The sequence below is a fragment of the Lepidochelys olivacea genome (genome assembly GCF_965140295.1).
Source record: "Lepidochelys olivacea isolate rLepOli2 genome assembly, chromosome: 2".
NCBI classification, from domain to species: Eukaryota; Metazoa; Chordata; order Testudines; family Cheloniidae; genus Lepidochelys; species Lepidochelys olivacea.
The window spans coordinates 262,735,509-262,757,517 of NC_140412.1; the positions used below are offsets into that span (position 1 = coordinate 262,735,509).

At 41.9% G+C, this 22,009-nt stretch overlaps 1 protein-coding gene across 1 annotated transcript in view; it reads right to left on the bottom strand.

Moving 5' to 3' along the window:
- Nucleotides 1-22,009, bottom strand: part of OBSCN (obscurin, cytoskeletal calmodulin and titin-interacting RhoGEF) — a gene marked incomplete at its 5' end in the record, with an annotated part of 294,967 nt that overhangs the window by 25,873 nt on the left and 247,085 nt on the right. Inside the window, 14 exons of the mRNA XM_084618134.1 lie at nucleotides 518-628; nucleotides 3,543-6,753; nucleotides 8,341-8,418; nucleotides 9,493-9,538; nucleotides 10,593-10,745; nucleotides 11,554-11,580; nucleotides 12,573-12,745; nucleotides 12,903-12,980; nucleotides 14,672-14,732; nucleotides 15,422-15,622; nucleotides 17,359-17,440; nucleotides 17,822-17,990; nucleotides 19,142-19,254; nucleotides 19,604-19,740. Coding sequence (XP_084474260.1) covers nucleotides 518-628; nucleotides 3,543-6,753; nucleotides 8,341-8,418; nucleotides 9,493-9,538; nucleotides 10,593-10,745; nucleotides 11,554-11,580; nucleotides 12,573-12,745; nucleotides 12,903-12,980; nucleotides 14,672-14,732; nucleotides 15,422-15,622; nucleotides 17,359-17,440; nucleotides 17,822-17,990; nucleotides 19,142-19,254; nucleotides 19,604-19,740 — 4,640 coding nt within the window. The remainder of the gene's footprint in view (nucleotides 1-517; nucleotides 629-3,542; nucleotides 6,754-8,340; nucleotides 8,419-9,492; nucleotides 9,539-10,592; nucleotides 10,746-11,553; nucleotides 11,581-12,572; nucleotides 12,746-12,902; nucleotides 12,981-14,671; nucleotides 14,733-15,421; nucleotides 15,623-17,358; nucleotides 17,441-17,821; nucleotides 17,991-19,141; nucleotides 19,255-19,603; nucleotides 19,741-22,009) is intronic.

Sequence of the window (22,009 nt, forward strand, 5' to 3'; positions counted from 1 at the left end):
TGGCGTCTGCACAGGTAACTCAGGAAAAAAGGCGCGAAACTATTGTCTGCCCTTGCTTTCATGGAGGGAGGGAGGGAGGGAACGGGGGCCTGATGATATGTACCCAGAACCACCCACGACAATGTTTTAGCCCCATCAGGCATTGGGATCTCAACCCAGAATTCCAATGGGCAGCGGAGACTGCGGGAACTGTGGGATAGCTACCCACAGTGCAATGCTCCGGAAGTCGACTCTAGCCTCAGTACTGTGGAAGCACTCCATCGAGTTAATGCACTTAATGCACTTAGAGTATTTTCTGTGGGGACACACACACTTGAATATATAAAACCGATTTCTAAAAAACCAACTTCTATAAATTCGACCTTATTCCGTAGTGTAGACATACCCTAAAAGTCGCTTCTTATCCACTCCCCTTAACCTTCTCCTGGAACTTAGAGTCTCAATCATCTTTATTGTGCTATAACTCCAGATCCTATCATTAAATTGTCCCAAGTCCTCAAATGAGAGTTTACATCACCTCTGAACCAGTCAATGTGCAGAGGGAAATGGGCAGACGTTTGGCAGGACAGAGTCACAGACTGCCCCAGGGCAACATCCTGATCCGTGAGCTCTTCTACAAAAGAAGGTGCTGAAAGAAAGAGGGAAAGCAGCATTTCAGATAGATTAAGACAATTACATATGTAAATCACAAGCAACATAACAGACAGCGTCTTTAATCAGACTAGCTTTCAAGGAGCGCCGATGGGAAAAAACAAACTTCTTTCACGCTCTTGTATGCATTATGCCATCCCTCCTCTTTTTAGGCCCCAGTGACCACATAGTAATGTGACAGTTCAAAAAAAAAAAGTCCTGCACGTCATTCAATGTCTTTTCACGGTGTGCCGGCCCAGACCCTGGAAGGGAGATTACATTACAAGCAAGCTGCCTAGAGAAGACCCAATAGCTTCAGAAGGTAACACAGATATAGTAGTGATATGCAGCATACTTTTTCTTTAGTAAGTGTAGCACTTGTAATCAGTTCAACAGTTCTTGGAAAGTACGTTAGTGCTTTGATAGGACAGTGATGAGTGCTCTAGAAATTAGCTGATGATAGATAGAGAGATAGGCAGACTGACAGATACAGAAGCCCTCTCTTTAGCCAGTCAGCAGCTATACCATAGGCAGCAATGGAAAAGTTTCCTCCCTATAGCTTTGCCAAACGTCATATGTCTCAGGAGATAATTAATGTTAGCCTTCTGGCTAAACTAGAGGACAAGCTAAAAGAGCCAAGAAGGGCTACTGAAGGTCTGAATGTTCACAAAGTCCAGTGAAGGAACTAGAAACTCTTACGACTGTGCTTATTTAAGTCCTGGATTTACCCCTACCCAGCTTGGAGGAACCTTCTGAGTGGCAGCTGGCCACCACCCTTGCCACTTCCAAAATACTGTGCAATTTAAAAGCTCCCAAACAATTCAGAGATGAAAAGGCAAATCAGGCCCCTTTGAAGTCCTTCTTTAGAAACATAACTTTTGTGGCATTTATGGTATCCTTGTCCTGCAGTCCACAACTAAACAAACCTTCCATTGGCTTCAATGGCAGTCTTGCCTGAGTAAGGAAAGCTGGATTTGGGCCTTCATTTGTAGACATATATTCTACAAAAGGACATTTAACAGTAGATGCCATTTTGCTTTGAAATGTGTTCATCTAAAAAAGCCCTGGACACCATGGCAGTTATTTTTTCCACCAAAAAAAATGATTTTGCATTTCAGGTCAAGAGCTATACTTTAAGCATCTGAAAACCGCACAAGGTGATGGAGTTGCTGCAAAGATGGAACAAAGAGAACTGCTGGAATTCCTGCTAGTGTGTGTAAATTACCAAGGTTTTCCTCTACACAATTCTTACAAATCTTGCAAGTTACATCTCTCTCAGCTTCTCAAATACTAGCCTGGTACAATTATATTCCTCTGTGATATTTCACAATAAAACTAACTGCTAACTCATGCCATAAAGGTACCTTTCTCCCTTGTTTTGAGGCTTGATAATTTCATTGATTCTAAGGCCAGAACAGACCATTGTGATCATCTGATCTGACCTCCTGTATAACACAGGCCATAAGAACTTCTGCCAAAAAACTACTAGAGCAGATCTTTTAGAAAACATCCAATCTTGATTTAAAAAGTATAATGATTGAGAATCCATCATGACCCTTTGTATATTGTTCCAATGATTAATTACTCCCAATTTAAAAAATGTATACCTTATTTCCACTCTGAATTTGTCTAGCTTCAGCTTCCAGCCATTGAATAATGTTATCTCTCTCTCTTTGCTAGACTGAAGAGCCCATTTATTAAATATTTTTTCCCCATCAAGTCAGCCCTTAACCTCTTTGTTAAGCTAAATAGATTGAGTTCCTTGAGTCTATCACTATAAAGAAAGTTTGCTAATCCTTTAACCATCCTTGTGGCTCTTCTCTGAACCCTCTCCAATTTATCAACATGCTGCTTGAATTGTGGGTACCAGAACTGGACACAGTGTTCCAGCACCAATCGCACCAGTGCCAAAGAGAGGTAAAATAACCGCTCTACTCCTACTCAAGATTTCCCTGTCTCTGCATCCCAGGATGGCATTAGCTCTCTTGGCCACAGCATTGAACTGGGAGCTCATGTTCTCAGAATTAAGGGAATGGATGGATGGATGAATGGATCAATGAAGTCCTGATTTTCTCTTTTAATACCCTGCAGCCCCATTTAGAGACTCTCTTTCTGGTATGTCACTTCCCTGCTTCTCAATGCCTATTTCAAAGAATTTAATAGTAGAAGCCAGTCTACTAAATCAATGACATTTTAATTGCAGCATATAATTACTATTATCTGTGGTTCATGTGATTAGTTTAGCAGTAAAAATGCCATGAGTTTCTTATTAATGAATTGCCAGTTAATACCAAAAGTCATGGCAAGTTTAATAAAAGGCCCTGGGGCGAGGATGATATTAAGCTGTAGTAGGGCGGATGATCTGTGGCAGAAAGACACACTATATGGCACAACCTAGGTGCGGGAAAATTGAGCGTATAGACAGATTCTATTCTCCAGATTCTGGTCTCATTGATGTAGGTATAAATCTGGAGTAATTCCACTGACTTCAGTGTAGTCACTCCAGATTGACATCAACTTCACTGAAGGTCAGAACTGTGCCCCATGTTTTACATTCAGGGCTAGAGAGAATACCAAATATTATACTGAAATAAAACACTTAGCCGCAGAGGATGGAGGGAACTCCACTAGTCAGTACAGCCGGATCCTATTCCTATTGATGTTCCTGGGTGTTTTGCCACGGGGATCAGGATATGAAGGATTACCCCTCTAGGTAAGTGGAGCGGCTGATGTTATTTCATACTTAAACCTAGCTTAAAGCTTTTAAATTGCATCTGCACTTGATTATTGCACACAAGTCGAATGTATAAACTGATGAATATAAGAAGTGTGGAGGGGAAAGAGGAGAGAGAAGGGGTAACAGAGCCCATGTATATTGTTAGGCCCATTTACACCCTCAATGAGATTTTTACCTTCCTTTTGCTCCAGTTCAGGGGCTGGCTTTCCTTTCAGGATTCTTGAAATATGGGCAACAGAAGCTTTTACTTTCTTCTTCAGAGTCTGCTCTACTGACTGCTCCATTGAGTGCGATCTGCCATAGAGTTTAAAGAGTCCTGATTTGCTGTGTGTGGAGCTTCTCTGCTTACCATCTGAGTCCTTTTGGAAACCACACATTGTCTGGGGTTCAGTTGTCACATGGCCCTCAGCTCCTTTTCCCGTTGGTGGTTCGGAACCTTTCCCCAGCCTTCGAAGGGGTTGCCCGACATCTTCGGAAATGTCCAAAAGGTTTTGTCTGGTTTCCCCCGTCGTGGCATCTTGTGAGTTATCTGAAGGGGATTTAACGTCCTCCTGAATGCACAGTCTTTTATACTGATGCAAATGTCCTTTAGTCGCAGGAGGTAATTTAACCTTTTCGCCGAAGGGCATAAATCTTTTACCGATTGGTTTGGTTGGGGGCTTCTTGACGTTCATAAATTCAAATGGAAAATATACAATATCGTAGAGATCTGATAGGTTCAAATATGCAGGCTCTACCTCAGAGATATCAAATTTTGAAGTCCCGCTGCCAGTGCTAGGCATCTCTTCTGAGAGGTCTTTAATCTTCACTAAGGAAACTTCAGAGTGTTTGTCAGGTTCCTGGCTATCAGAGATATGACTAGATCTTTTTCCAGAACCTGAATGATCAGACGGGGATATGCTTGCTTTGCTGGAACGAGTGCTTTTGATTGCTAAATCCCCTAGATGTTTACATTCATGAGAAGCCACCTTTCCCTCCTCAGTGACTACACTCAACAGAGCTGGCATACTCAACTTATCTTCCACTGCAGGAACTGGTGCAGCTGATTCTGTAAGATCAGCCTGGTAAATGCCCTCTTCTCTTTTACTCCATGGCACAAAATGAGTGGGATGTCTGGTGGCTGTATGACCAGCTGGACCTTGGTAGAACATTTCTTTTGGAGGGGAGAAGTGCTTTTCACATCCCTCTTGAGTAGAAACGGACTCTGCTAAAACATTCATATCTTGAGAAAGACAAACCATCTCTTCAACCAAGTCCTCCAGGACAGCAGACTCTGCCTTGCTGTAAACAGAAGGCTTCTGATGTGAGCGTTCCTGGCTTTCACCCTCGACAAGTGAAACAGGGGAAGTCTCTAGAATAGCTAGGCTTTCACTCTCTGAGTCTGCAGATTTCACCTCGCTGCAAACTGAAGGCTTCTGAGGTGACTGTTCCTGGCTGTCACTCTCATAGACTGGAAGCGGGGCAGTTTCTCGTTGTGGAATTGTGAGAATAAAAAGGCTTTCACCCCGTAGAACAGCAGACCCCACCTTAATGTGAACAGAAGGCACCTGACAGGAATGTTCCCGCCTTTCACCCTCACAGTCTGAAACTGGGGCACTTTCTGGTGGCGGTGTTAGAATCATTGGATGTTTTCCTGCCAAAACAGTGGAGGCTGTGCCCAAGTAATCAGAAGGCTTCGGATGTAAGCATCCCTGGGTTTCACCCTGGCAGACTGAAAGTGGAGCAGTGTCTGGTTGTGGAGCTGTTAAAATACTTGGGCTTTCACCCTTACAAGCTGGAATTTGGGCAGTCTCTAGGAAAACTGGGCTTTCACCCTGTAGATCAGGAGACTCTGCAGCACTGTGAACAGAAGGCTTTGGCTGCTGATGTGCGCATTCTCTTCTCTCACTCTCGTGGCCTGATATTGGGGCTCTCTCGGATTCGGGAACAATCAAAACGGAGCTTTCACCCTGCAGAAGTGTAAACTCTGCACCACTCGGCTTCAGTGTCAGCTTTAAATGCTCTTCACTTTCACATGTGTGAGCTGACACTGGGGCTGTGTCTGGCTGCTGAGCAGTTAGAATCAGGCTTTCACCTTCCAGAACAGCTGGCTCCACATCCATGTCAATGGAAGGTTTTGTCTTTTGATGTAAATGCCCCTCACTTTCACCCTGGTGGGCCGACACTGGGACCTTCTGTGGTTGAACAGCTAGACCCGGGCATCCTTCATCACCACACTGTGCAGAAGGGACTGGCTGTTCTTCTGAACAATCCTTCCTAGCTTCCCTTGAGTCCTCCTCCATCAAATGCTCCTCAGGCCAAACCTTGCCAGAGTCAGTAGATATGTCATGCTGCTGAGCTAGTCCAGGATAACTCCCCTGTGACGTTAGATCACAGTCTTCTTCCAGAATGTCTTGCTCCTTGGCTAAACTTACGGCTCTTAGTCTGTAATCATCCAGGGAACGGCTTCTGCTGGACACCTGAAGGGTGTGACGTGAGGGTTTCCTCGCAGTATCAAAGGAAGCCGATTTGGTCAGAGGGCCTGTCACACCTTCTCTGCTTTTTCCATATTCTTCATCACCAGACATTCCTTCTTCTTCTTCTTCTTCCTCCTCCTCTTCTTTCAATTCAAACTGTTCTAGAAGGGGTTCCCGTAGACCACTCAAGGGTACCTTTAAATACCCTGCTTTCCTGAAGGCTCTTCTTGTTCTGTCAAGGTACCTTCTGTAGTCTCTGCCTGGTGAGACAGGTAGACGTGTAGGAGCCTCAGACGCTTGGCTGTAGAATGTGCTTTTAATGACACTCTGTCTGGGGACACACAAGGGTGGTTTCTCCATTGCAGCTCCAGTCTTTACGATTTTGTCTTTGTCCGGTAATAACGTGTCTGTTTTTCCTTTTGGTGGTGCCAAGTCCGATGTATCTAAAGTGGCTGCCTTCACCAATGAAGGCTGTTCTGCATCACTCTCTTGGGACTGATCTTCTTTTTCATCTTTGATTTCTGAACTGATCACCTCTGCTTTCTGAGCAAAGGCACCTGCCATTAGTACTTTGCTTTCTGTAGGTGGCTTATCATCCAGCTCACTTTTCACTAAAGCGTATTTCCGTCTCATGGGTTTTACTGGCGGCACCAAGACCTTGGAACGTTTCTCTTCTGCCGCATAACTTGGAGGTTCTTGATACCTTGGTGAATCAAACACAGGCAAGTGCAGTTCTGGTGTAGAGCCAAAGTGCCCTCTCCTGGGGAAGGATGCGTTCTCATCGTCTGAAGAGGAGCCAGGAGTAGTGGAAGAACTACTTTCTGCAACCAGGTGTCGGGAGATGCCTAGCGACGTGTTTTTGTGAGTTCTCTGTAGGATTTCTGGAATGGATCTCATTACCAGTATAGATTTATAGCACATGAGCGAACGCTGAAAACAGAAAAAAATACAACATAACCAAAAAGCAACCTAGTGATGAGAGTGGTGTAAACATACACGGCAAGAATTATGCTATATATCCTCAGAATTGTTAACACACATAAGAGCTGCACAGCATATTGGCATTATTTCTTTCTGTGCAATATGTTTTGACAGATTCATTTCTGGGCTGAACTCTCCTCTCATTCACTGACTTCAGTGGAGGTATTGCTAACTTACACCTGTGTGAGTGGAGAACCAGGCTGCTGATTGACATTTTCAAAGCAGTGCAGGGGATTTAGCCACAGGTCACTTATTTCTATTGTTTCACTGAGTTTCTTAATTAAACATACAAGGCCACATCCTTAGGTAAAGTAAAATGGCATAATTCCACTGCAATCAGTAGCACTCCACTGACATACATCAGCAGAGAAGCTGGACCCCGGCGTGCTTCCTTATGTTATTATGTACTTCATTGTTTCTTTGGGAACCTTTTTGCTTCTGTGTTGCTACTGATTGCAGGCCTTAAAATGAATAAAACATTTAAATAGATGTAAATACCCATATTCCACGTGTTATATAATACAAAGGGATATGGGGGTATTCAAAACTACTAGGCCTGGCCCAAAGTTCAAAGACAGATTATCAGAGGTTTCCACTAATAATAATAAGCACTCACATAGTACTGTTCATCTACAAGGTACTTTACACATATCAGCTAATGAGTTTATCACAACATACCCTTGAGATAGGCAGTGTTATTCAATTTGTGCAAATGGAACACGTGCGGTTGGGAGGCAAAGAACTTGTTCCTACTGACAGAATGAATCAGACTCAGAGAGGAGATCAGCAATCAGAAGTTCCTGAGTCCCAACCCCATCCTCAGACCAATCTTAAGAACACACTAAAATACAGGTATCCAAATTGTTGAGGTAAAATCCTGGCTCCAGCGAAATCAGTGGCAAAACTCCCATTGATGTTTATATGGGGATTTCACTCTTGGTCTTTAGTATTCTCAGCATTTTGTGCATCGAAGCACAAAGTCTTTTTGTAGATTACGAAACAAGTCATCTAATATTCAGAAGTCATTGGTGACCTCAGGCTAAGCTATTACCAGCAGGACAGTTGGGTGGGAGGAGGTATTGTTTCATGATCTCTGTGTGTATATAAAGTCTGCTGCAGTTTCCACGGTATGCATCCGATGAAGTGAGCTGTAGCTCACGAAAGCTCATGCTCAAATAAATTGGTTAGTCTCTAAGGTGCCACAAGTCCTCCTTTTCTTTTTGCGAATACAGACTAACACGGCTGTTACTCTGAAACCTGTCTTTACTCAATGTCCAGAAGGGGCTTCCCTCTTTCATTGCCCTGGGCTGGATCATGCCACAGAAGGCAAAACACTGGCGAGAGCTGGAAGACCTGTATTTTTTCAGCCTGGATATCTTATTTTTGCCACATCCACTGAACCTTTGCCCTTTGACCGTATTCCCTTCTCAGAGGCACACTGAGGAGACCTCTGCTGCACACCCTGCACTTGCGCTGCAGTCTTGAAAAGAAGAGACTTTTTTAAAAAAAGAGCAAAATAGACTGAGGACTGCTGACCTGCCACTTGCTTCGAGCCACAATGAACTTCAGCTGTTTTGTGTTAATAAAATGAGCCTCTTCTAGCGGGAGATTATGCTGCAAAAAAGAAGAATGAGGGAAAAAAGTGTTGGTCACAAAATCTCAATGACATTTTCAATGGCGTTTAAGATTTAGAAACACAGGTACATAGGACTAAAAGGGACCTCCAGGATCTTCAAATCCAGTCCCCTGCTATTGTAGGAAACCCCTTCCTATCATCCTGGTCAGATTTCACTCTCCAGGGGACACAGCATATTTTAATTCAAGGAAAGGTCCAGTTGTTTAGCTGCAATGGGCCAAATCTTGAACTCCTTATTTAGTGTTGGCTCTATCTCTCATTGTGGACCAATAAGAAGACATCTTGAACAAATTTCCAATGAGACCAGAATCAGGCCCTCATCATATATATACAGACACAGTGTCAAGGACTGCAGGTCCCAAACCCAGGGTCACAGGGCGCTTAGGCATCAGTAAGCGCCAACCTGCCACCCAGTGACCTATTAATGGTTGCCGGAACTACGAACTCAGCACTGACAGAGGAGTCCAGTGCTGGGATCTGACTGGTGGAACTCTAGGGGTCCCGACTCATTCCCTGCTTCTATTTAAACCAAGCAGAGGAAGAGGAAGTTGTCTGTGCAACTGGGTTTCCCCTACTTAGACTGCTTCAGTTATGCTACCTGCTCCTGCTGCCTAATCCTGATCTCCCAGTATACAACCCAGCCTGCCTCCTGACCCTCAACTCATGCTCCAACCACTAGGTCAGGCCGCCCATGTCCCAGTCATCACACATACACACACAAACGCACACACATACACACAATAATTCGATTCTTCATTCCTTTCAGCTTTTCTCCTTCATTAGGGGTTCCAGGCACCCAAATATGAATTTTAATTTCTCCTTCCGCAAAAGGGCATAATCTCCTCTCAGTGCAAATGTGTTTTGCCTATTAATGTTAAGGGGAGTTCTTTACATGTTTTGAAAAGAAAAGACCTGAATGACCATAAACCAAAACGCCGCTTATTTCTGCAGGATGGTTCCCCAGCATCTATATGTACAAAATAGCTTCTACAAGAGAAACACAGTTGCTAGCTGACTGGGAGAGAGACTGGGTAAAATCCAAACAAACTTACCAAGAACCAGTTGTGTGAGAGACATTCCAAAGCACTAGGCCTGGTTCTGATAATAGAAAAGATACACATTTCAGCTGTGATCATCAGCATGACAAACCCAAAGGGATGTAGCTTCCTTGAAGATCAAGTGCCACCCAGATTGCTCTCTAGCTAGGGCCTTAAGACATCTGAGCCTGGAAGTCACTTTAAACAATACCAGCAAGGTTCTACAGATTGCCCTCTACCAGGCAGGCTCTGTTATGGGGCAGTAAAGCCAACCAGAATGAACCTTTTTAAGCCAATTTTTTCTCCTAAACGGTAAAACACGTTTTCTCTTTTAATCTATAGTATATTTCCCAATGCTCAGACTTCTTGCAGGTCCCTCAAGTCAGGGACGATGGCAGTTACCACAGCATTCTGCAGGGCCTGCAGTGCCTTCCTTCATGATACCACAGGGGAAGACCAAGCTTCATGTCTCTACACTGCACCTGACTCGAGTCTCTGCAGTGCAGTCTTGACCAAAACAGAAATGACTGAAGTGTTTCTAATAAGGAAGGCTGCATTAGAAGTCACAGAAGGCACCTTTAACTGTGGGTTTGGCTTAGCCTTCCACACTGGTAGCTATTTGGGATAAGCCTAAATAGTGGAGGCACCAGCCATTCAGAGCAGAAAAAGAAGCTCCCAGTTTCTGGCCTTCTCCCATGCTTGGAATATTATTATTATTTAGCTGTGTTCTAGAACAACCAAATTAACATGGTATGATATTCTAATTAGGTTCTTATAGTGCCCCATCACCATAGTAACCAACTTCTCTTTCAAATAATTTCTGAACACCCACCTGTCTATGAGTAATAACATCAAGACACTTTGCTCATTCGCTATACACATTCTTATCTTTTGATTATAAACTCTTCAAGGTAGAGTTTTCTGGTGACTATATAAAGATGGATTTGAACTCAGCTGCATTCAGAGGTGAAAGGCTGATACACTAACTGACCATACCAACTTTTCCAAATTTTGTACTTCTCAGAGTGAATGTAGGTCTGATGAGCTGAGAATTGGCAGCTCATCCCACAAACATCTGGTACAATATTTTTGGAAAACAACAGAAATGTACTCACTCAGGAGAGAGCTGTAGGATCTGTCTGATAAAATCCTTCGCTTCTTCACTTAGGTGAACAAAGTCAGGGATAGTCCATGAAACTGTCCCGTTCTGGATATTTAGAAGGGTTGCTCTGTCATTTTCCCCAGCAAATGGAGACTTGCAGGTTAAACTTATTGTATTAACATTATAAAATAAAAGGAGACATGATCTGTTAGTATTTTATTGCTACTCAACCCTCCAAAAACATAAATGCATGACAAAGGTTTTAAAGTGGGAGGCAGATTCAAAATGAGAGATGCACAGCACAAGTAATAATAATATTTGCACTTTTATAACATCTTTCAGCCAAGGTTTGTGAAGCACTTTGCAAAATTATTTATCTCCATTTTACAGCTAAGGCACCTGAAGAACAGAAAAATTAAGGGTTTGATTTTCAAAACCGCCCTTGCAATTTAGCTATGTAGACGTGGACACATGCCTTTACATTAGGGAAGGCCAAAATATGTATCCATAAGATTGTATCGGTCATTGTGAAACACTTAACTCAAAGCTATGAACTGACTGTTACTGACTATAATATTCATAGAAGCTGTCAGCTCTTTGGAACAGGGACATCATCTTTAGAACTGAAAGTGCTTAGAATATTGTTGGTAACACACACATTAAATAAATTATTAAATAACAATCACCACCACCTCACTCTTTACTCACTCAAAGCTCCCACTGAAGTCATTGGAAGTTTTGCCTGAGTTAGGATTAAGGAAAGGGGGGGAGGGATAGCTCAGTGGTTTGAGCACTGGCCTGCTAAACCCAGGGTTGTGAGTTCAATCCTCGAGGGGGCCATTTAGGGATCCGGGCCCAAAATTGGGGATTGGTCCTGCTTTGAGCAGTGGGTTGGACTAGATGACCTCTTGAGGTCCCTTCCAACCCTGATATTCTATGAAAGCTAAATAGGGCCCTTAAAGCAGATTATTTACCTTAAATAGCTGATGACTCCAGCAGCCCTGGGAAGAAAAGAAACATACTTATATCAGACAGATATTCTTGCTTCTCCCCCTACCTCACCGTATAGCTTCCCCAATTTCAGATGACAATAATCCAAATAACTGTACAATAGGATCAGCTTTACCTGCCCTATAAGGATTAGCTTTCTAAAGGTGAATTCTCACTGTTCCTTTGCATTAGTCCTGATTTTATCTTTACAAAACACAGGAAACAGTTTTTGCACAATTTATTTAAAGGTGACTTAGGAAGGATTTAAAACAAAATCAGGTTTGTGTGCATTTTTCTTTTTTATTATGTATAAAGAAGAAATTTTTGTTAGTTTTTATTTATTAATTTAAAAAAAATTTTTTTTACTGTAAACACATCAGGAATGTCACTTCTGGCTGTCCCTGGCTTTGCGGGACTACCCATTGGATGTCTCTCAAACAAAGATTTTGTTTTCTAGTTTGCCATTAGCGTTCAATAAATTATATCAAAAACAGACAAAAATCAGAGTTTTTAACATTGTGGCTCAAGTCCCCTTACCCTCTAAATTGCTCATCTTTCATTTTTAACTCTAAATTGTCCCGATCATTGTACCAGTTCTGCAGTAAATCACTGGTAGAAATTCCCCTACCATCCTTTTTTAAAAAAAAAACCACTTCTTTATACTGCATAAATAGATTACAAGCCCAATTTCTTTAACCCTTCAAGCAATTAGCCAGATGTTGCATTGAAAACATTTTGTATATGATCAACAGTGTGTATTTCTACATATCAGACATTCAGTACTACACCATGACTTCAGCAGAACTGAGGATGCTTAGCAATTCACAAGATAAGGCCCTTCCAGAGCAAAAGTGTACAGCAAAATTAAAATACATAAATATTTGCAATAGACAATGTGTTTATCCCTCTACAGTACATGCTTCCAGTGTATCAATCAATTCATCCTGAAGCCCCAAAGTTATGTTGTTAGGTGTTATAACTTTAAAAAAAAGTGACAATTTACCAAATATCAGATGCTTTTGACACCGGGGACTGAGAGATAATTTCTGGGGATACAAACTCTGGGGATCCGTATTTGCTGTACTGAGGCTCAGATGGATTTATCTTTTGAGCGAACCCAAAGTCACAGATCTTAATGTCTTCTCTTTCTGGATAAATCATCAGGATATTTGGAGGCTAATGAATCAGAATACATGGAGAAGGTTTATTTGCAAAAGGGCATTATTTTTAGATATAAGTAAATCTTTAATATATAGTCTGAATAAAGCACATCAGTCTCCTGACCGACATGCAATAATGGCTAAAATAAGGTAGATTTTCCTTTGCGGGTTACCTTAATATCCAAGTGAAGTACATTATTGTCATGGAGATAGCGGAGTCCTTCCAAAAGTTGCTTGATGTATAATTTAACCTTAAAAATCAAAATCAGTTACAAAATATTTTCATTTGAATTGTACAGTGGGTCTACTTAAAAAGTTAATTCACGGTTCAGAGGGATTACCAATTCCAGAAATATTCCCTATAAGTAATATGGGAAACAAAAGTTTGAACTGATCATTAACGCTAACTGGAAAACAATTTCATTTTGTGACAAGTTTCCAGGTTTCAAAAGGTTTTTTCTTTTCAGTGCAGATTAAAAATGTGACCTTTTGAAGTTTTTCACAAAACACCCCACAACCCATATGAGAAAGCTCCAGCCACCGCAGAATAGCGAATAGCCCAGTGATTAGGGTACTTGGAGGGAGTACGTGAACCTCAGTCTTCCATGTTCCATATCAGTGTCCTAACCTCAGGTCTCCTGGCTATTCTGGAGTGGGACCTGGACATGGGCCTATCCCCACCAGTGAAATTCCATTCTAGATCTCAGAAATGGATATATTTAGTGAAAAAATTTCCAACCAGCTCTAATGGTAACACCTCTACAAAAGAGAATAAACTTTTTAGTGAGACTATTTAATGTGAAACAGATGGGGAACCAAACATTAGAACATAGAATTCAGACACAGCGGCTAAGGGGATGTCTACACAGCCCATGGCAACAAGCCTCCCAGCACAGGTCGACAGACTTGGGCTAGCAAAGCTCATACTAGCTCTCTAAAAACAGCTGCGTAGACAGCGCTTTGTAGTTGCAGCTGATGCTGGATTTTGGGCTCTGAAGCCCATCCCCATTTCCTAGGCTTCCGAGTTTCTTGATCAAGGCTTGGGGGCTTGCTGACATGGGCTGCACAGACATACCTTCCACACCAAAGTTTTCCATATGTTAGGGAGCCTGAACTTGAAAAACAGAGATGCACTTAACAGGGGAAATGAACACCCCGAAACTTTGGGGGAAATTCCAATCCAGATTTCAACAGTATGTCTCAGGGCCTTGTTTAACACAGTTTGTTTGGTCTGTGTAGACCAGGCAAGCACATTTTTAAATAGTGTTAGAAAGCCATTTTTTAGATCAAGGACAGATCCTAATACGAGTAAAATTTCACCATGGGTGGGGGTTTAATATCCAGACCCAGTTAGAAGATAATTTAGCCTTGCCTCCACAGTTTTATCTGATGTTTCCTCCAAGACCTGAGGAAAATAAAAGTAGCCCCTGGAATGTAGGAGACTTGTGTTCCAGAACAAGACAGACTATGGGGCTCTTATATTTTGAGCTAGAATGGACTGAAAAAAACTCAGAGGACACCATCTCAGTTCTTGGCTTGGGGAGCGCAAGGAAGTGAAGAAAAACACAATCCCTAGTGAACATGAAATTATTACACAAGTCAAAACACATGGAAGCTACATGACAGAAGTTCTGGTGGGGGAAAGTGGCAGAGTTATGGAGACAATATGTTCTTGGGTCTAACACGGAAATATAGAATTTGGCTGAGCACGTGTATCATCAAAAACCATCGGCTTCTCGTTTCATTCCCTTGAGAAGCTATCATTGGGAACGAAAGATTCAGGGTGGGCACTTAAACAATTCATTCTGGTTTGACGGACTGAGAAAATCCCCATACTTAAGATGGATAGTATAAATAAAGCTGCCATATTCTGTAGAACCAGAATGAATTTTGGAGTGCACCTACTATACTTTGAAATTTTAAAATGACAAGAAATTGGTACCTCTGCTTCAGTAACAACACTCTTCCTGAATAAACGGTCCAAGAGCTCCTCATTGGAGCACCTAGCAAGGACATTAAGGAAAACTAAGACCATTGGTTTAGTATCATAATTTACTAGCATTCTGCAACAAATACAATCTTTGATAAAAAAAGAACAGATCAAAGAGGGCAGCATATCCTTGGTGATGTTAAATCCTCTCTCTTTGCCAGGAATTGTCTGAAGGTCTGTTATAAAAAACCTCAAATACAGAAGGAGCTAGGGCAGTCCTCCTATGGGAAATGGTAAACTCAACAGCTGAAAATCTTTGCTCCTTAAAAATTAAATGAAACCCATGGAATTAACAAGCTGCTCTGTGCTAAAATTCTCCCATTAGTCATGTTGGTTGGTTGCTCCTCACCATCTTTCCTCTGTGCTTGCATATTGTCCATCTAGACTATAATCCCATTGGGGCAGGGACCTCAGCTTTCATATATTTCAGTAAAATGCTTTGGCGCTATATAATCAATTGGTGCGAGAGGTATTTTTCTAAAACAGCTTTTTCTATTGTGAATCCACCCATCCTTGGTACTTATATGGCCCCCATTCCGATTGTATCTGAGCACCTTCCAATCTTTAATATGTTTATGTTGTACAAAAGTGTACTTTTATCTCAGGTGAAAAATATAAATGCTTATATTTATATTGACATGGGTTTCCCTTAACTGGCACTTCCCAGCATTATCTGAGAAAAAGAAGGGAAGAAAAGGATACAACTCCAAAATCAAAACCAAGGTTTTCCTTGTTTCAAACTCATCCAGCAGCTGGGTGATTTTATCATGGGAGAGAGTGGCTAGGATGTCCCTCTCTTGATAGGACTGGGTTCTTGTTTTGCTTCGCAGAGGTATGAACTTGGCAGCACAGGATACTCTGTTCCCTTTGTGCACAACCCGTTTCACAAAGCTGAAAGAGCCCCTGTACATAATCAAAAAATATACCACATTGAGGTTTTGCCCTGCATCCCCTTGCATGTCAGATTCACAATGCTTGCGTTCATTTTCTACCCCCATGCAATCCTCTCTCAAAGCCTTCCCTCCACATTCACCTTAAACTCAGTCTAATGTAACGATCTGACTTTATTGTATGTGAGATCATGTCTCCCTCTGTTGACTGGCCCCCCAAAACTGAACAGCCTGCTATTCACTGCCAGTTAACACTTACACCTTTAGCTCCAGTGTTAGGGGCATGTGCTGAAGGCTCGAGGTTCACTCTTGGTGGACAGACAACATGGTGTCTGTATGTACACATTCATGGGTCTGTCACAACAAGATAATGCCAAAATAACGTATCTGGGGCAAAATTCTCCTCTCCATTACACCTGTACAGCCTCACTGAACTCAACAGGGTTGCACAAGCGTCAAAGCAAGTCCATGGAATTGCACGGGGTGTGACCAAAGGCAGAATTTGCTCTATCAATGCTGTTTTCTCTACACGGTAATACTTCACCCAACTTTGGGGTACACCCTGAGATGGTTTTATCGTCCCTTCCATCCTTTATTAAAAATCTCAGGGAACACCCTGCACACATGGAGCAGGGATGACCATCCCATCAACTCCTGTGCTTTAGACATGTCAAAACTTGACAAAACTGGGCACAGTTCTGCCCTCGGTTACTTAGGTATGAATACCATTGACTTCAATGTGTTTAAGTGAAATCCAATCAAGTTGCAGGCATAGAAATGAAGGAAAAATGCAGACCAGTGCAATTATACTGCACTTGCGGAAACCACTGAGATCCCACAATACCAAAGACATGGAGTGAACTCCTGACTCCACTGAAGTCAATGGGAGTTTTGTCATTGACTTCATTGAGACTAGGATGTCAGCCATGGTTTTTACCATACTAACTACTATAGTGCAAAGTGGACAAAAAGAAAAGGTGGATCAGATTAAGTCCTGGGATAAGTGGGCTCAGCAACAAAGAAAGTCAACGAGAGCTCTGCCCACTTGTGCCAAACCTGAATGCAGCCTGGATGCTTAACTAAAAATAGGAATGAATAAAAGAAGATGTGAACAACAACATAGTGATAGCCTAGGGTGATGCGCAGAATGGGTCCGCACGTGTTTGGGAAGGCCTGCACCATTCACTCATGCCTCCTCTCAGAAGTTAGGTGGTCACCCCAGACTCGGGTTTCATAGCTCCTCACACCATTGTGTATTCTGCTTTGTTTCTCCCATTAGCTGCATTATATGAATTTTCCTGTGAGTGGAAGGGAAACACCTTCCCTGTCACAAGACTGGGATTAATACTGCTTCATGAACTGGCTACCACATTGCCCCCTCTTCCCTTGAAGAAAAACTGTCCCTGCTCCCCTTTCCACTTTCCATATGGGGAGTGAGATACCCAGGATGCTCCTAATCTGATACACTTCCACTGCAATGCAATGTGTCCTCCCTTTTTATTGCATATGCCCTCAAATGTCCATGTCTTGGAGACCCTCCTCCTGGTCAAGTGAGGGATACAACTTCTTCAGGAGTGCAGTAGTCCTGGTTCCATGCTCTGGCCAGAGAGCCGGGATAGAAGCTCCTTCCTTAGAGTTTGTGGAGCATGCCGACTCTCGATCAGTAGTTCTCTTCATATTAAAAGAGATCAGACAGGCACTTATACATTCCCCTGAAAGGACATTTTAAAAGTGAAAAATCACACTTACCTTCCTATCTCCTGCTTCACCTCATAGAAGGAATGGAGTTTCCTTCGGGTGCTCTGTTTCTTTGTCACTTGGTCTTTCTTAGCTTTGGTAACCAAAGAAAAAGTTTGTTATAGTGTTCAGACAACACGGCCATGGCACAACATGCAAAACTATCATGCTGACAATGTTCTGCGGGAAATAATATGATCCATTTTCTAAGCTTCTGTTTAGAATTAGGCACAGAGGGCTATTGAAGGTTTTTGGCACCATACACAGGGGCCCAGATTCTCAGCCGGTGTAGATAGCATATCTAGACAATATACCACCAACCAAGCCCTAGCGTGGCTCCAGCTAGCAAGGTGCTAATAACCCTGGAATATGGCTCCAGAAGCCTAAGCGTTAGACATGAATCAGTGCACCACAATTCTGGATGTGGCTAATGGTCATGGGGAGCCAATATAGCAAACCTAAGAAATGAAGTTACCCTCATGTACAACAAGCTCTGCTTTGCACAAGACCTCCCCTCCTGCATTTTTGGCAATGCAGGTATAGACGCCACCATCTTCTGAGGCAACATCTTCCAGGATCAAAGAGTATGTTGTGCCTTCTTTCACTTGATGGATCCTGTTGCTGTCAGGCAACAAGGAATTATCCTGGAAGAATGAGACACTACTTCAGTATTAAAGTGCCAGGGTGAAATAGGTCCTGGTACACTGCAAGGATTTAGATCAGTGATATTCAGACCTCAGTGGTTCAGGAGCCAAATTAGCGATCAACATTACCCAAAACAGCCATACTAGTGTGAATTCATTGTTTCATTTACACTCTCTCTCTCTCTCTCTCGATATTATTCTCACAGCAAATAAGTTAATAATTTAGTGCAAGTTGATAAATTAATTGGTTAATAACATAGTAAAAGCATCCTTATTGGTCAATAACTTAGACTGGTTATAATTAAATCACACAGCGTTTTAATATCATGTGCTGCAAAGAGCCGCAGGAAACGCATTACAGAGCCATTTGGGACTCGCAAGCCTTAGTCTGAGTATCCCTGATTTAGGTAGAACAACAGTAGCTAAAATGGAGATCTACTGTGCACTTAGAATATAGAAGTTGCTTATATTTGAGAGAAAATTTTCTATGCCCTGGTACTGATGTTCTGTTTTCAATAGCAACTTGGACAGAGTAAACCCAGTGCAGATAAAATAAGAATGAACCCAAACCTTTGCCTAAAAATCTAAATCTGAAGCCTTTTTTTTTTAAATTCCCAACTTCTCAGTTTTAGCCAAGACCAAAAGCAGAAATACCACAAAAAAGTGGAGCTCTAGGTATTTTCCATTCATGACCAAGTAGTAATGGAAGTCTCATAATACAAGCTTTTTGTGTGAGATTTCCAGCTCAATTTCAAGACCAAAGAAGTCTGAATAAGCAGGGGTTTAGTGGTTAGAGTAGAGGGTTAGGAATCGAGACTCCTAGGTTCTATTTCTTATTCTGACGCTAGCTTCCTTTACTCCCTTGGTCTGACCCAGTCTGGCAATTCCTACATTCCTATATTTGCATTATTCTTTAATTGACTTAACAATCAGAAGTTTTAACCTTGGAAGTTCATCACTTCTTTGCTGGCAAATAAGACCAGCCATTCTCGTCCCAACAATAAATACAGGAGGCTATTTGAGCCTATTATGGCTGAGAAAAAAGTCCCCTATGGCCAACTGTTTTCTAATTTCTCCGTTATTTGTTAATTTCGCCACACCCCATTCTTTTCTGTTGCACTCATCCACTATGGGAAACATCTTCTACCTACCTTATACCATGCAATAGTAGGCTGGGGATTTCCTTCAATAACCGCATGAAATTTGGCAAGCTCCCCAGACTGAACCTGCACATCCTCAATGGTCACTTGCATATATGGAGGGCCTGGGGAGACAAAAAGGTTTACATTGCTTAAAAGAGAGTTCAGTTTTGGTAGACTCAAGCTGGGGCTCAACGAATGGGAGTTTTGGTTACATTTTGTGAGATGCTCAAAGATTACCAACCCAAGATGCCCCAAAAGTCATGTGAGTGGCTTAAAAACCATGAGATTTTAAAGATAATACATCTGCACTTCTTTTTGTTGGCTTTTGACCCTTTGGGCTTCACATTTTCAAGCTCACCTGAGCTGGAGCTTTAAGAAAACCACCAAACGTGATAAATTTGCAACCATTGGCAAAATAATGAGACAACCATGGGAACTGAGACAGAAGGGTAAAACGATGCAATTTCTTACTTGCTGCGCTCTTCTCCTCTGTTTTATAAACGCAGGTTCTTTCTGTGGTCTCAATATAAATTTGACTCTGGACATCCCAGACCACGTCTGCCCCTTCTCTTTTACACCAGTCTGCTCCTTCTGTGACTGCTGATGTTCTTTTCACATAAACCAAGAGGCAGAGTCATTACTCAGACATCCTTCACCTCAGACAATAATAAGTACGATCTACAAAGCAACTTAAACAGACCAGGCCACAGCATCCTCAGATGCCTCCCACTCACTAACTCACTGCTCATAATGAAATCTTAAAAGACATCCCCACCAACTGGAGTATAGAATAATAGTAATTATAGCCAAGTGGTGCTACTATTATTCACTGATCATGGACATTTTAGGATATAAATTATGGCAGAGAAAAACCCTGCTTTGTTGTGTCCTTGGCACAAACAACCAGCTACAACATAAATGTGTTTGGAAACTCTAGCTGCTCTGTTCTCCTGCAATGTGCATTCATGTCTCCAAAAACAAGCAATGAATTTCACACACGAAACAGAAGGGATAATACAGCCATCTAGGATTATATCCTGCCATTGTTCTGGGTGTTTAACTACCAGTAAGTTCAATATTTACTTAAAACCGATTACAGGATAGTTTTGATTTGGGGACTTAATTACTCTCCATGTAGTGTACCTCTCAACTGTCCTCTGTCTTGTTGACATATGACAAACATGCACGACACTTTAAAGATAATGCTAAACCCCAGTAACAGTAATGGGGGATTCGATTATTAGAAATTTCTATACTATCTAGTTGGGTTTGTGATGACCAGGAGAACCGCATGGTAAATTGCCTGTTTGGTGTGAAGACTGAGGACCTCTCAAGACATCTGGATGGACTTATGTGCAGTGCTGGGGCAGAGCCAGTGGTCGTGGTACATGTAGGTACCAATGACAAAGGGAAAGATAGGAGGAGAGGACTTGGAGGCCAAATTTAGGCTGTTTCCTGCAGCTCCCATTGGCCAGGAACGGCAAACCACGGCCACTGGGAGCTGCAGGGGGCTGTGCCTGCCCACGGTCAGCAAAAACAAAATGTCTCACAGCCCGCCAGCGGATTACCCTGATGGGCTGCATGCTAAAGTTTGACGACCCCTGCTCTATAGCCTACTAAAAAGGAGAGGATAGATGTTAAGAAAGTACAGGTAGGAACTGAAGAGAAAGTCAAACAAAAAGAGTCCCATTCAATTACATTGCACGAAGGCAGATAACTAAATATTGACAAATTTTATAAGTGCTTGTTTACAAATGCTAGATGTTTAAATACTAAGATGGATGAACTTGAATGCCTCATATTAAATGAAGATATTGGTATAACAGGTATCACATAAGTTTGGTGAAACTAAGATAATCAATGGAACACAATAATACCAGGGTGCAAAATATATAGGAATGGTAGGATTGGTCACACTGGTGGGGAAGTGGCCCTATACATAAAAGAAAACAGAGTCAAATATAGGAAAAATCTTAAATGAATTAAACTGTACCACAGAACCTCTATGGATACAAATTCCATGCTTGAATAATTACAGCATGTCCATATGCATATACTACTGACCACCTGACCAGGATGATGACAGTGATTGTGAAATGCTCAGGAAGATTAAGGAAGCTACAAAAACAGAAAACCCAGTAATAATGGGAGATTTGAGTTACCCCCATATTGTCTATACATGTCACCTCAGGAAGGATGCAGAGATAAAAATTTTAGACACCATTAATGACTGCTTCGTGGAGCAGCTAGACCTGGAACCCACAGGGGAGAGGCAATTCTTGATTCAGTCTTAAGTGGTGCACAGGATCTGATACAAGAGGTGAATATACCTGAATCGCTCAGTAATATCAACCATAATGTAATTAAATTTAACATCCTTGCAGGGAAAAAAATACCAAAGAAACCCAACACAGCCGTATTTAACTTCAAAAAGGGGAACTACACAAAAATGAGGAAGCTAGTAAAATAGAAACTAAAAGGAACAGTCACGAGGGAAATGCCTGAAAGATGCATGTAAACTGTTTTAAAACACTATGATAGAGGCTCAAACTATATGTATACCCAAAATGGAAAAAAAAAAAAAAGTCAGAGGATCAAAAAAAATGACACTGGGTCTAACCAAGAGAGTAAAAGAGGTGGTTAGAGGCAAAAAGACATCCTTTAATAACTGGAAGTCAAATCCGACTGAGAAAAATAGAAAGGCACATAAACTCTTGCAAGTATAAACACATAATTAGGCAGGCCAAAAAAAGAATTTGAAGAACAACTAGCAAAAGACACACAAACGAACAGCAATTTTTTAAAGTACATCAGAAGCAGGAAGCCTGCCAAACAATCATTGGGGCCACTGGATAACTGAGGTGCTAAAAAAGCACT